This window comes from Oncorhynchus gorbuscha, linkage group LG07 (assembly GCF_021184085.1).
Source record: "Oncorhynchus gorbuscha isolate QuinsamMale2020 ecotype Even-year linkage group LG07, OgorEven_v1.0, whole genome shotgun sequence".
Classification (NCBI taxonomy): domain Eukaryota; kingdom Metazoa; phylum Chordata; class Actinopteri; order Salmoniformes; family Salmonidae; genus Oncorhynchus; species Oncorhynchus gorbuscha.
This window is the reverse complement of record NC_060179.1, coordinates 20,875,228-20,891,754: the sequence shown is the minus strand read 5'-3', so window position 1 is coordinate 20,891,754 and position 16,527 is coordinate 20,875,228. Positions and strand designations below refer to the sequence as shown.

Here is a 16,527-nt window from a genome sequence, read left to right as displayed (position 1 = left end):
TCTTTCTACTAGACTGTGTTAGTATTTACCCTCGTCCTCCCCCGTCCCTCAGAACAGCACCTGATCACTGAACAGGAGTTGACACTGATGTATTCTACTGCCCCTATGTCACCCCCCCCACTCCCCAACCCCTAGACTCTCTCCTCTTTCTACTAGACTGTGTTAGTATTTACCCTCGTCCTCCCCGTCCCTCAGAACAGCACCTGATCACTGAACAGGAGTTGACACTGATGTATTCTACTGCCCCTATGTCACCCCCACCCCCCCCTCCCCAACCCCTCTCTCCTCTTTCTACTAGACTGTGTTAGTATTTACCCTCGTCCTCCCCCGTCCTCAGAACAGCACCTGATCCCTCAGAACAGCACCTGATCACTGAACAGGAGTTGACACTGATGTATTCTACTGCCCCTATGTCACCCCACCCCCCCTCCCCAACCCCTCTCTCTTTCTCTAGACTTCTACTAGACTGTGTTAGTATTTACCCCCGTCACCCCCTCCCCAACCCCTCTCTCCTCTTTCTACCTCCCCCGTCCCTCAGAACAGCACCTGATCACTGAACAGGAGTTGACACTGATGTATTCTACTGCCCCTATGTCACCCCCCCCACTCCCCAACCCCTCTCTCCTCTTTCTACTAGACTGTGTTAGTATTTACCCTCGTCCTCCCCCGTCCCTCAGAACAGCACCTGATCACTGAACAGGAGTTGACACTGATGTATTCTACTGCCCCTATGTCACCCCACCCCAACCCTAGTCTTTTTTTAAGTTTATTTTTTTCAACAAAAAAGCTCTCCTCTTGCCAGTGAATCCTGTTTATTGCCTTTTTAATCCTCATCGGATGATCAATGTCATTTCCATTTTTGTGGGGAATGCGATATAGGTGTAATGTTGATGATATGTTGTTTTTTATCCTTGTTTTTAATTTCCATTGATATTTTTTTTAACAGTGTTTGTTAATATGATGAAGCTGTTTGACATGTATAGTTGTAAAGTTGAACCGGCATTATGAAAGAAAGCAAAATCTTAAATGTGTATGCTGCCATTGCTTCGGTCGCGATGAGTATCGTCGTATTGGCTGGAGGAGGAGAAGAAAAACGCACTCCGGTACCATCCACACTCAAGCTTTTCATCACGTCAGCAGATCCAAAGCTTAATTCATTGTGGTCATTATTGTTAATATTGTAAATATTATGAAGTTGGACAGACTATTTATTCATTGAGAGTTTTTTGTGAAGCACATTGAGTGACAATCATGATTATTTTTTTTTGGGGGGGGGTCATATTTGTTTTCTTTTCTCGAACTCTGCATAATGTTGACCAGATGTATTGTAAGCCTTTTATTTATCTTGTATGGAAAAAAAACAACTCAAACTTACAAATACATACATATCTACTGATATACGTGTGTTTTTTGCGTGCTGTGCAGATGATTTTCTTATTTTCAATGAGGGCCTGTGAACCGTGGGTTAACTGCCTGTTCAGGGGCAGAATGACACATTTCTACCTTGTCAGCTCTGGGATTTTAACTTGCAACCTTTCGGTTACTAGTCCAACACTCGAACCACTAGGCTACCCTGCCGCGCCAATAGAAATCTGAGCTGTGGAATACAGTTTCTCCTGGCTCATAGACTACTTTCAGGGTAAGGAACAATACAATATTGTTATAAAATACCTTGTACTTCAAGGTTGAGTTTTTTAAGATAGAAATGCCATGAGATACTGTATGTTAACAGTTGGTCTGATTTGAATTTTAGCCACAACTTTTTTGTTTTTACATTTAATGATCATGATAAATTTACATTGAATTAATTTCAGGAATACCAGTAGTAGTGAAGAGCATACCCTTTGTTCAATGGCAGAAATACACTAAGTGTACAAAACATTAGGGATCTATCCTAATATTGAGTTGCATCCCTTTTTCTCTCAGAACAGCCTCTACAAGGTGTCGAAAGTGTTCCACATGGATGCTGGCCCATGTTAACTCCAATGCTTCCCACAGTTGTGTCAAGTTGGCTGGATGTCCTTTGGGTGGTGCACCACTCTTGATACACACAGGAAACTGTTGAGCGTGACAGAACACAGCAACGTTGCAGTTCATGACACACTCAAACCTGGCACCTACTACCATACCCCGTTCAAATGCACTCTAAATGGCACACATACACAATGTCTCAGTTGTCTCAAGGTTAAAAATTCATTTTTTCCTGTCTCCTCCCCTTCATCTACACTGGACAATTGTGGGCACTATCCATATACTGAGTATGCAACATTTGAATGGTTTAACTTCATTAGTTCCAGTGTGCCTTTTAGCATATATGAACTTGTGAGTTACCTTGATAATGATTCTACAGGAGTTGACATAGGGAGGGGCAGAGGTGTTATCATGTTATAGGTCTGTCTACATGAACTACTATATGACGATGCATTTGTTATTTGATAGTGTGACGATGGGCAATACAAGGCCCCCAGTGGCTTTAGTCTCTAAATATAACATGGCGTAAGGACAATGCTGTGAGTGAGGTAAGGTGAGGTAAGGACAATGCTGCTGATGTTAAGTGGAGACACTGCAAGTCACCACAAGATGGCAGCAGAGACCAGCGCCCGAGCCTTTATGAACCCAATGACTCTTGTCTGCTTCTGACTTTCTGATTGGAGCTGTTTTGTCAGACCCTCTCACCTCGTTTTGAATGCAAATGAATGTCAAACATGGTACCCGTATATTTCTACAAATAATTGGCCAATATGAATGTGTACCCACATAACTATCTGCACATGTTCAACTTTACACAGGCAAACCTCTCTGGTTGTATATACTTGTGTGACACTCATTGTACACCATGAGCGAGTTACAATTCTTCACATTCCTTCATTCTATTCAGCATGAATCATTTGTACATGACAAAAATTGCTGTCAGAGTGCCATCACAACGAAATTGATAGTAAATGATCCAGTCGTCATATATGACAGCCAATGAATTTCGTGCTTGTGAAAACAGTGAATATACCTTATCCAACCGCAGCCCAAGAAGAGGACAGAGACCCTCCTTTCTACCTATGCGCAACCAACCAACCGCGGGCACTCGTTAATAATTCAGATAGTATTGCTTTGGGGAGTGACGCGAAGGATACAGATGCTCGACTACTTTCCCCCGTTTAAATTGTTTTAATTCCACGCGTAATTTCTGCTCCTTATCGTGTTCGACATAGCATTTGACATCTGTTCCAGTTTTTGATCGGTTGTGTAGGCTTCTGTATGTCGATATTGGTGTGGTATCGTTAAAAGATGCCTCAACCGAAATCCCGAAAAATCGCCGTCCTGGGATACAGATCCGTGGGTAAGTGGGCGCAATTTAGTCTTTTTCGGTGATAGCGAGGTATTTTGTGCGCGTTCTGTGTAGGCAAGTTCATTGACGATGACTACACATACTACTAGCAAAGATGTAGCCTAAACGGCATGCACATAGACTCTGTCTGGTCATTGATTGTTAAATCAGCCAGTCAGTTGAATGTCACTCGACTGGAAACTCACGACTCTAGAGATTTTGTGAAGCACTACTAGCTACAGCAGCATGTACCCCTGGACCAATGTTGCTAAAACCACAGAATCTCCATTCGTAAGCTACATTTTCACGTTTAGTTTAATAAAATATGCAGTCAGTGGCACGTGATGCATTATCCTCATCAATTGTAATTGAATAACTCAAATGGCAGTCTATGGTTAATTGTGTTATGCACACAGTAATGTATTTTGTTCAGTCAATGTTTGTTAAAAATTGAGTGGTTACAGAAGCCACTAGCAAGACACAGTTGATGCTACAGCAGTTGAGGACAGCGCAAGCGGTCCTGATGCTGGGACGTAAATTAATACGTCACGACTCACGAAAGTAGAAGCATTAATGTCCATGTGGCAGCTGTTTAAGGGAGGATTTATCCATTTACCTCAAATTACATTCCATATGCTAGTGAAGTGACAGCCCTGTAAATTTTAAACCAATAATTGCATGCTGACCTAATTCATTGACTTATTTTGTGCGATGTGAATGGACACTTTAACATTGAAAGATCATCCACTAAGAGCCTAGCACTTCTGAAGCCAGTGCTGCAGGTAGGAATTACCAGGAGACTGGTTCAAAGGCCTGTGTCTAAACAAGAAAATGATGGCATTGTGAGTGTGCAGTTGAAGACATGATTATTCTAGATGCAACTAATCCGTTTTAAATGTAGTCTTTAGTAGCAAAATTAATGACCGATTTTTGATTTATTTTCGGACTATTTTGAAAATGTGCCGACGGCTCTCAAAATGGACAAACAGTACTATTGCCGCTATCTTCTTGTTTAAGGGAGTATGCGTTCGACCGGTCGGTTCGACCGATCTGAAGCGTGCTGATTTAGCCAAACCTGTAGATTCAGAATTAGGCTAACCTATGATGTCACTGAATTGAATCTTATCAAATGGTATTTGTTTCAAAATCACACTGCTCTGGTTGTCTCAATGTCATTTCAACCAAAATGAATATGGCTGATAATACTATGGACACACTGATATCGTACATGGACAGGCCTATTTGTATGTCATGAGCCATTGTGTATGGACTGGGATGACACACACACAGTTCGTGCAAAGGTTGCTGGGGGCAGGCGTGCGAACATCGCATCACATCACACTTGACTTAGCCTCGATTGGACTCTTGGGAGCTGGGACTGTGGAACTTTGAAAACTGTTGTGTTCTCCTCCATGCAGTCATACTGGACATCCTGGCTTTCCACACCACCACCCGACGTTAGTTGAATCCCAATGTGAGTGGAATTTAGCCTAGGCTTAGACACGCCACCTTGGTATTGCAGTCAATGTCAGAAGTTGAGCCCCTAACATGATTGTCTCCAAGCTGTCTTCAGAACTTGGTCCACAAAGAGCAGTGGATATGCTGTGGAAATTTTCCATGCAAGAGATTTTGAGGCTACACATAATTTGGATATTACTGTCAGGGATTGGACTAGATGTCACCGCCTCCAGTTTTGTAAACAAACCTCGCAGTTTGGTTCACAAAGACAATTAACAATGTTGGTACCAGGGCCTGCCGAGTGGCTCAGTGGTCGAAGAGCGGTGCCACTAGAGATTCTGGGTTCGAGTCCAGGCTCTGTTGCAGCTGGCCATAATCGGGAGACCCATGGGGGCAGCGCACATCCGGGTTAGGGGAGGGTTTGGCCGGCAGGGATGTCCTTGTCCCATCACGTACTAGCAACTCCTGTGGCAGGCCGGGCGCAGTGGACGCTGACCCGGTCGCCAGGTGTACGGTTTTTCCTCCGACATTGGTGCGGCTCGCTTCCGGGTTAAATGGGCATTGTGTCAAGAAGCAGAGCGGCTTGGTTGGGTTGTGTTTCGGAGGACGCACGGCTCTCGACCTTCGCCTCTTCCGAGTCCGTAGGGGAGTTGCAGCGATGAGACAACACTAACTACCAATTGGAAACCACGGAATTGGGGAGAAAACAAACAAACAAACAACGTTGGTACTATTGGCGAAGGCATTTCCATAAGTTTGGTTCATTCACAAGACAAGTGCAAGAAAATCAAGACAATAGACTACAACCGTACATGGATTAAATGTAACCTACAGCCTGCTACTAATCAATTCCAGTGTTCAAATCAATTCAACAGATAGGCTGTAAAACAATTGAAGATGTCCCCATTTCTCTGTCTTCATGTCCTCATAAAACCTTTTTTTGCCATCCTATAGTCCTAGTAAGAAATTGTATTCAAGCTATTAATAAATAAAAAAAATGTGTGTTTTGTCAGGCTACGTACTATAATATACATATTTTTTGTACTGTATACTAAGGGACCAAAGGGCTCCTGCTGTGTGAAACAGAGGACTCCTAGATAGCGAAGCTGTAAATTGGCATGTCTCCCGTCTTTGTAGTGGAGTCGTGGTAAATCTTTAAATATGTCCTGTGGTCATGCGCTTTGGCTCGTGCCTCATTAAAGCCAATGCATTGAGGAGGAAACCAGTTTGCACAGTGCCATGGAATACACTACTCCTTCCTGTTTCTCCACCCATTGGATCAGGTCAATACATTCTCAATGTGTAAACTAGGGTTGGGTGGTATATCCAAATTTCCATATCTTCATTCCATTCCTGTACCATACCGGGGTATACTGTATTACCGGCAGTGTATACAAGGGGTGCTATTTCGTTCCAAATGTTAACAAAGTACTAGCGAATTCCCATAGCAGATGCCATCCTAATGCTAACAAGCTCAAGCGAACAAAGCCTAAACTAAATGCAAGGACAGACAACCCACCAGACAACCCAACAGACAAGTTATACAACTATCTCAAAAGGCTACTCACACTTGATCCAGAATGGGGTTGATTGTCTTTGCTGTAACTAAGAAGTTGGATATTGCAAGCTAGCCACCTAACATTATAGCTGTGGAGTCAGGAAAATTGAGAGGAGGGGTGGTGGTTTGCATCTTCATCAACAACAACTGATGTGCTGATTTGAGCACGGTGGAAGTGTTGGACCATTGTTTACCCGTCTTGGGATACCTGATGGTAAAATGCTGACCCTTCTACCTCCCTAGGGCATTTTAGCCGTATTCTTGATTGTTGTATACATTCCAACTCAGGACGAGAAAAATAATAGGCTGGCACTTAACAAACTGTACAAAGCTATAAACAAGCAGGAAAACATACATCCACAGACTGCTTTTCTGGTTTTCGGCGTCATTAAGACAAGTGATGCCCAACTTCAATCAACATGTCTCCTTCGCCACTTGTGGCAATAAAGTCCTAGACCACTATTATTTTACCCACACACAATTATGCAAGGCCCTCCCTCATCCGCCATTTGGAAAATCAGATCATGACTCCGTACTCCTGCTTCCTGTTTACAAGCAGAAGCTCAAACAGGAAATACCCGTGACTCGCTCCGTTGAGAATGGCCACCAGAATCAGAGATTATGCTACAGGACTGCTTAGCTAGCGCTAATTGGAATATGTTTTGAGACTCCACTGATAACATCAATGAGCTGACCACCTCCGTTACTGGCTTCGTTAGGAAATGCATCAGCAACGTTGTCCCCACAGTGAAGGTTCGCTCCTTCCCCAATCAAAAGCCCTGGATTAACACAGAGGTTGGCGCTAAACTAAAGGACAACCCTAAACTATTGCAGACAACTCTGAGGCTAGGGCTGAGGACGGGAACACGTCCCTCTATGACCTCCGCAGAGTCATCAAACGAGCAAAAGGACAATGTAGGAATAAGGTGGAATCATATTGCACATGCTCCGATGCCCGCCTCATGTGGCAGGGGCCACAGTCCATTACGGCCATGATGCGTCAAACGATGCCCCTCTCCCAGACGAAGTCTATGTGTTTTATGCACGCTTCAACAATAACAACATCGTGTGAGGGGCGTCACCAAAGGACTGGTCTTTAATCAGGGAAACACTCGCAAGGCTGAGAGGCCTGATGGCATTCCAGGGCGCATTCTCAAAGCATGCGTAGAACAGCTGGCAGGAATATTCACTGTTATTTTCAACCTCTCCTTGTCCCAGTCTGTAATCCCCACGTTTTAAAATTACCACTGTCTTTCCTGTTCCCAATAACTCTAAGGCTTCATGACACAATGACTACCGCCCTGGGTTTCCATTAGGAAAATGTGGCATCGGACATTTCACCAGCAGCATTTTAATTTACCGGACATTTTAGAGATTTACGGGACCCATATGCATTAGGTGCGTAACCTGATTAGGGCGTCCACCCACGGTGCTCAGAATTCCATAAATTCCATTTAGGTCATTCTCACAAAACTGTAAAAAAAAATATATATATATATATATATAATAATTAAATTTCCTCTTTAATCACTGAGATAAGGATCTATACTTAACTATTTCATTATTTTTTTTTTTTTTTTGATCAGATAATATGCATTTTTACCAACATTTTCACAAAATTCTCTGCAGTTTACGAAGTCCAAAAGAGTTATAAACAAACACATATTTTTTAACATTGCTCCTCAAATGACAAGGCCAGAGTTTAACATATCACTAAAAATCCAAATATTTCAAATGAAATTCTACAAATATTATAATATTTTAATCTGACTCTTTCCTAATTGAATCTCTTTAGCCATTTCGGTAATGAAAAGGCCAAGTGGGGGAAAGGGGGTGTTTGAAAATAAGAACTTAATTCTGAATTTGCGCTCATCTAAGGACTACTCCTCTAGATCAGGGCAGAGGCCAACCTGGGGGCTGTAACGTCGTTCGTCTGTTGTTTGGAGAGAGTCAGACCGAAATGCAGCGTGTAGGTTACTCATGACTTTTAATGAAGATAATGCGGTACATGAAATAACTGAAGAAGAAAACAACAAACGAGTGAAACTAATTACAGCCTAACACTGAGACAGGTACAATCACCCACGAAATACAACGCGCACTCAGGCTACCTAAATACGGTTCCCAATCCGAGACAACGAGAATCAGCTGACTCCAATTAGGAATCGCCTCAGGCAGCCAAGCCTAACTAGACACACTCCTAATAATACACAATCCCAATTAATACAAACCCCAATACGAAACACAACATATAAACCCATGTCACACCCTGGCCTACCCAAACATATAACAAAACACAAGATACAATGACCAAGGCGTGACAGAACCCCCCCCTAAGGTGCGGACTCCGGGACGCACCTCAAGAGCATAGGGAGGGTCCGGGTGGGCGTCTGTCCATGGTGACGGTTCTGGCTCGGGACGTGGACCCCACTCCATAAATGTCCTAGTTCCTCCCCTTCGCGTCCTAGGATAATCCACCTTCTCCGCCGACCATGGCCTAATAGTCCTCACCCTGATCCCCACATAACTGAGGGGCAGCTCGGGACAGAGGTGCAGCTCGGGACAGAGGTGCAGCTCGGGACCGAGGGGCAGCTCGGGACAGAGGGGCAGCTCGGGACAGAGGGGCAGCTCGGGACAGAGGAGCAGCCCGGTACTGAGGGGAAGCCCGGTACTGAGAGGCAGCCCAGTACAGAGAGGAAGCCTAGTACTGACCTGCAACTTGAGCTTATCCATCTTCAGTCTGATGCAGAGATTGGAGAACTATTCAAAACAATGTCACTGATGAAGTTCTATGCATCTCGATGAACAAAACTTTCCAGATTAGGAGTCATGCTCAGAAGATGTTTGGGTCAACCTATTTATGTGATCAGACATTTTCAGTGATGAAATATAACAAGTCAAGGCATAGATCATCTCTTACTGACTCTCAGCAATCCTGCGCATAGCGACTTCAGAAACTATACCTGACTTCACTGCTTTAGTCAATGCCCATCAGAGACTTCACTCCTCACACTGATTGAGTGTTTTAAATGTAATGTTGAGCTCAATCTCTTTCTTGTGTTTTTGTGTATACCCGTTAACAAGAGTTCTGTCCATGGTGCTGAATGCACAGTGCACTTTTCCCTCTGTGTAGTTCATTGCATGTTTAATAATGAAAATACCTACCAAAATGAGATCATGGATGTGGTTTATTTCTGTGTATGTTAAAAAAGTAAAAAATGTATCATATCTGGATGTGATTTACAGTAGATATCTCTGTCAACACAGTCATGCACATGATGTATAATCTTGTAATATAATTCCGGCCCGCGATGGCGAAAATACATTCTAATTTTGCCCTCCATGGAAAAAAGCCTGCTCTAGATGATGTATCAAGGGGAAATAAAGCTTTATTTAAAAACAGATTGGAGTTTTTAGAGGAACTTGAAAAAAGGTTTACAGTATGTCCACGGACACTGTGCTCAGCATGTCCACAGACACTGCTCGGTATGTCCACAGACACTGCTCGGTATGTCCACAGACACTGCTCGGTATGTCCACAGACACTGCTCGGTATGTCCACAGACACTGCTCGGTATGTCCACAGACACTGCTCGGTATGTCTATACCGAGCAGTGTCTGTGGACATACCGGGCAGTGTCTGTGGACATACTGAGCACAGTGTCTGTAGACATACCGAGCAGTGTCTGTAGACTCTACAGACACTGCTCGGTATGTCTACAGACACTGCTCGGTATGTCCACAGACACTGTGCTCAGTATGTCCACAGACACTGCTCGGTATGTCCACAGACACTGCTCGGTATGTCCACAGACACTGCTCGGTATGTCCACAGACACTGCTCGGTATGTCTACAGACACTGCTCGGTATGTCCACAGACACTGTGCTCGGTATGTCCACAGACACTGTGCTCGGTATGTCCACAGACACTGTGCTCGGTATGTCCACAGACACTGTGCTCGGTATGTCCACAGACACTGCTCGGTATGTCCACAGACACTGCTCGGTATGTCCACAGACACTGCTCGGTATGTCCACAGACACTGTGCTCGGTATGTCCACAGACACGGTGCTCGGTATGTCCACAGACACGGTGCTCGGTATGTCCACAGACACTGTGCTCGGTATGTCCACAGACACGGTGCTCGGTATGTCCACAGACACGGTGCTCGGTATTACATTTACATTTAAGTCATTTAGCAGACGCTCTTATCCAGAGCGACTTATGTCCACAGACACTGCTCGGTATGTCCACAGACACTGTGCTCGGTATGTCCACAGACAATGTGCTCGGTATGTCCACAGACACTGTGCTCGGTATGTCCACAGACACTGTGCTCGGTATGTCCACAGACACGGTGCTCGGTATGTCCACAGACACGGTGCTCGGTATGTCCACAGACACGGTGCTCGGTATGTCCACAGACACGGTGCTCGGTATGTCCACAGACACTGTGCTCGGTATGTCCACAGACAATGTGCTCGGTATGTCCACAGACACTGTGCTCGGTATGTCCACAGACACTGTGCTCGGTATGTCCACAGACAATGTGCTCGGTATGTCCACAGACACGGTGCTCGGTATGTCCACAGACACGGTGCTCGGTATGTCCACAGACACGGTGCTCGGTATGTCCACAGACACTGTGCTCGGTATGTCCACAGACACGGTGCTCGGTATGTCCACAGACACTGTGCTCGGTATGTCCACAGACACGGTGCTCGGTATGTCCACAGACACGGTGCTCGGTATGTCCACAGACACTGTGCTCGGTATGTCCACAGACACTGTGCTCGGTATGTCCACAGACACTGTGCTCGGTATGTCCACAGACACGGTGCTCGGTATTACATTTACATTTAAGTCATTTAGCAGACGCTCTTATCCAGAGCGATTTATGTCCACAGACACTGCTCGGTATGTCCACAGACACTGTGCTCGGTATGTCCACAGACAATGTGCTCGGTATGTCCACAGACACTGTGCTCGGTATGTCCACAGACACTGTGCTCGGTATGTCCACAGACACGGTGCTCGGTATGTCCACAGACACGGTGCTCGGTATGTCCACAGACACGGTGCTCGGTATGTCCACAGACACTGTGCTCGGTATGTCCACAGACACTGTGCTCGGTATGTCCACAGACACGGTGCTCGGTATGTCCACAGACACGGTGCGGTATGTCCACAGACACGGTATGTCCACAGACACGGTGCTCGGTATGTCCACAGACACGGTGCTCGGTATGTCCACAGACACGGTGCTCGGTATGTCCACAGACACGGTGCTCGGTATGTCCACAGACACGGTGCTCGGTATGTCCACAGACACTGTGCTCGGTATGTCCACAGACACTGTGCTCGGTATGTCCACAGACACTGTGCTCGGTATGTCCACAGACACTGTGCTCGGTATGTCCACAGACACTGTGTGTGCATGTAATAAATAATTCTAGTTTCATGTAAACTTCAACTAGTATACCATTTTTATGATTTATGGACAAACTACACCAAAATATTTTGTGTTTTATTCAAATAAATTTTAAAAAATAATAAAATGACCCGAGAATTTAATCCGGACAATCCGGATTTCAGTAATGAGAATTTGGGGTGAAAATGTACCAAATTCAGGTGAAAATGTATTTAAAAGACACTTTCTTGAAAAACTAGACATCTTAGTCCTCAGAATTATGGTTTATTTTTGCAGATGCATCATGGTTTTGTAACTCAATTTGCTACAGACATTTTAAAACTGGTTTCACGAGAATCACCCATTTGGATTATGGTAATTCATATAAACAGAACATGCAAGTCCAGGATGCAACGATGTGCGGTCCTTCTTACCGAATTCTGATGCGCACTTTGAAGATGTTAGAACAACTGTCCACATGTACTTTTCTCAGGCAACAAGATGAGTAGCGAACAGCAAAATTACTAGCCTACTATTTACTATCCCCTGTAGAAGAAAAGTTTGCCCATTCTATTGGTCCGCTTATCGACAAGAAATAGCCGATTCCTAACAGACCGTGGGACAGTGTGGGACGCTAGATCCCAAATTCATACAACTAGTAGGCTCAGGCTACATAATTATAACAAAATAAAAACAATGAGTCTGATGCAACAGATCAGAACCTTTTAACTTCAAATGTTGATAAAGTATTATTTCTTCAGCATTATAAACGCAGCAATGCACAATGCAGTAAGCTACGTGCAAATGTTCGTTCAATAATGCTATTAGTGGGAAAACACTGTTGTTAAAAAAACGCAATGCACATGTGAGCAGTTTCATGTGACCTAGATGAAAATATCCCTTAGAAATGTTGAAAGAGGGGAGATCTAATATGCAACTAGCATGTTTTTTAAATGTAATTTATTTGACCTTTTATTTAACTAGGCAAGTCAGTTAAAGAACGCATTCTTATTTTCAATGACGGCCTAGGGACAGTGGGTTAACTTCCTTGTTCAGGGGAAGAACGACAGATTTGTACCTTTTGCTAATATGACTAGGATTGTGTCTTTGGCTACTGGACAATGAAAGAAGTTGATTTAAAATAATTGCCTCCACGGATATCATCAGATTTTGTCTCGGCTACTTTGAAGCAAGGTAAGACATGCTCTTCACAGATGAATCCTGGTTTCAACTGTACTGGGCAGATGGCAGACAGAGCAGCGTGAATGGTGTCATGTGGGCGAGCAGTTTGCGAAATTGCTGCATGTTGCGTTCTATATTTTTGTTCAGTGTAGTATGATTACTTACTTTGTTTGTCATGTTTTAATTTTTATTTCTCATGTTTTTGTTCTACCTTATGTTATTTTTAGTATTACACAGTATTACTTTCGAGAAAAGCATTTCACTGTACTTGACATTTAACTACATGCGACATTAAACTAAGACTAATATATGGTTTTCAGTAATAACTATTTCAAGTTATTTTTACATTTCAAGCGGAACTTGATCACTCACCTCTTATGCTGCTTGCTCAACAGTGGATCTTCATGTTTGTGCCACAATGCTTTTTTGTGAACACATTTGTTTAAAATATATTTTCTTTCTTTTGCGGGGGTTGTATTGGAAATCATACTGTAGGTACTTCAAAAGTAGACGGAATACCGCCGAAGCCTAGTGTGTACCTCAAACTGTAACCTGGTATGAATTGGAGTTAGAATTATTTACAATTAGCTTGCACTTCCAATGCATCAACAAACAAACTGAAAACAGGGTTGAAACCGGTTTGGAATGATGTGCATTGTACATGCATTTCCAATATATATTCCTCAAACCTAATCTAAAACCGGGTTTGAATGGTATGCATTTACTACACATTGTGTAACTAACGGTCTGACTATCCTTTGCTAAAATACCCCAACATACTCCACGTATAGCCTTTTTATTCGGGTATTTATATCGATCTAAAATTTTCTGCGTTGTGTGTCCCTGGAGGTTCGCCACCCAGGGAGACAAGAGAGTTCGTTTGGACTGGGAGGTGAGCATTCAGAATTGATGAGAGACTATTGGAGCATTGACAATGGGAGCGAGCTGCTCTCGTCCTCCGGGTTTTTCCCAGCTAGCGAGAGACTTCACGTCTCCAAACGTGGATGGCCACGCTCCACTCTCGGTTGTTATAGCAACAGGCTGCTGGAGGACTGTATAGGAGTGTTTAGATAATAAACAAAGGCATCTGTAGTAATAGTACGCCGTGGGGATATCTAGGCTAATGATAGTATACCATTGTAATATCCTGCCTGTGTTAAGCTACTTCTAGATGTTAAACACTGGCTTACGAATGCAGCAAAAAATCCTTATATCTTCTTGATATTTATTTGAAGAGTTACATTTTATTGAATAAAGGCCACTGGGCTAGCTTTTTTCCACCCTAGATAATTGCTCAAATGGCTTAATATTAGTAAGCTGCTATTCTGACGTACATCGATATCATGGAATTGTTTGTAAAAGGCCAGAAATAGTCGTTTACCAAATACCAATTTTAACAACATTTGAGCTATGCTCCGTCTCTTGAATATCGCCCATTTTGGAAGGGAGCATAATGTGATTTGGAAATGGCATGCATTGTGTTTTCTACAGCTCTAGACAGGGCAGTGTTTGACATTTAGCAAAATATGAACAAACCCACTCTGTTCACTCAAGGCAGGCAGAGTATTTGGCTTTTTCCTAAGACGCTGATGAATGATACCACTTGTGAATCAAAGAACAATTAATTGTGATCGATCAGCAAGGATTCTTAATTGAACACACTGAAGCTCACAATTTTCTATCTCCTTTACAGGGAAATCTTCCTTGACTATACAGTTTGTGGAAGGCCAGTTTGTCGACTCATATGACCCAACTATAGAAAACAGTAAGTAAGTAAGTGTGTGTGTGTGTGTGTGTGTGTGTGTGTGTGTGTGTGTGTGTGTGTGTGTGTGTGTGTGTGTGTGTGTGTGTGTGTGTGTGTGTGTGTGTGTGTGTGTGTGTGTGTGTGTGTGTGTGTGTGTGTGTGTGTGTGTGTGTGTGTGTGTGTGTGTGTGTGTGTGTGTGTGTGTGTGTGTGTGAGTGATCTCATTGCCTCTCCCCTGCTGCTGGCCTGTGTTGGTAGGGCTAGCCACCCACCCAGGTCTCTGAGTTCTGCTGGACCACAGCCAGGTGCATTTATCTACACTCCTCATTCATGGTGAAGCTCACACTACACACACACACCCACACAGTACCAGTCAAGAGTTTGGACACACCTGCTCATTCAAGGGTTTTTCTTTACATTTACTATTTTCTACATTGTAGAATAGTGAAGACATCAAAACTATGAAATAACACATATGGAATCCTGTAGTAACCAAAAAAGTGTTAAACAAATCAAAATATATTTTATATTTGAGATTCTTTAAAGTAGCCACCCTTTGCCTTGATGACAGCTTTGCACACTCTTGGCATTCTCTCAACCAGCTTCATGAGGAATGTTTTCCAAAGGTCTTGAAGGAGTTCCCACATATGCTGAGCAGTTGTTGGTTGCTTTTCCTTCACTCTGTGGTCCAACTCATCCCAAAGCATCTCGATTTGTTTGTCGGGGGATTGTGAAGGCCAAGTCATCTAATGCCGCACTCCAGCGCTCCGGCACTCAACGCCCTTTCCTCCAGCTCCGCTAAAAAAACTGCCTCTCTGAATTCGCTCCAGAATTCTTTTGTTTAAAAAATATAAATTTAACAAACACCCCATCTGCCTTTGTGACTGTACCGATTGATTTTGGAAGTAGGCTATCGTAAGAAGCTTGGGCTCCCGAGTGGTGCAGCGGTCTAAAGCACTGCATCTCCGTGCTAGAGGCGTCACTACAGACCCTGGTTCGATTCCAGGCTGTGTCACAACTACTCATGATTAGGAGTCCCATAGAGCGGCGCACCATTGGCCCAGCGTCTTTAGTGTTTGGCCAGGGTAGGCCGCCATAGTAAAGAATTTGTTCATAACTGACTGGCCTAGGTAAATAAAGGTTCAATAAAAAAATATTCATTTCTACATCTACAACATGTCATAGGCTTCATCTGGACCCACCTGATGATATTTGGCACTGTGTTAAACAACTGTCTTTGTCTCTAATCTATTGATGATCAGATACTTTAGTTGTAACTTGCTCTGTTGCGCTCACATTTTACAGTTGATAGAACACTTTAGCACTTACAAACTTAGACTCCTCTTTTTTTAAATAAAAATATAAATACTGTATAAAGCATGTAAAGTGTTGGTCCCATGTTTCATGTGCTGAAATCAAAGATTCCAGAAATTCTCCATAAGCACAAGAATGTCTCTCTAATTTTCTTCACAAATTTTGTTTACATCCCTGTTAGTGAGCATTTCTCAATTGCCAAGATAATCCATCCACCTGATAGGTGTAATATATCAAGAAGCTGATTTTAAATAGTATGATCCTTACACAGGTGCACCTTATGCTGTGGACAATTAAAGGCCACTCTAAAATGTGCAGTTTTGTTACGCAACAAAATGCCAAGATGTTTCAAGTTTTGGGGGAGCGTGCAATTGGCATGCTGACTGCAGAAATGTCCACCAGAGTTGTTGCCAGAGAATTGTTTTAGAGAATTTGGTAGTACATCCAACCGGCCTCACAACCGCAGACCATGTGTAACCATGCCAGCCCAGAACCTCCACATCCGGCTTCTTCACCTGACTAATGTGAAGAAATAGC

General features: G+C 43.5%; 1 protein-coding gene across 1 annotated transcript in view; it reads left to right on the top strand.

Annotated features, from left to right (window-relative positions):
- The first annotated feature begins 3,100 nt into the window (after window positions 1-3,100).
- The window catches only part of LOC124039615 (GTP-binding protein Rheb-like), a 33,055-nt gene continuing 19,628 nt past the window's right edge, over window positions 3,101-16,527 (top strand). The window contains exons 1-2 of the mRNA XM_046355772.1: window positions 3,101-3,334; window positions 14,626-14,697. Of these exons, the coding sequence (XP_046211728.1) occupies window positions 3,283-3,334; window positions 14,626-14,697 (124 nt within the window). The 5' untranslated portion in view covers window positions 3,101-3,282. The remainder of the gene's footprint in view (window positions 3,335-14,625; window positions 14,698-16,527) is intronic.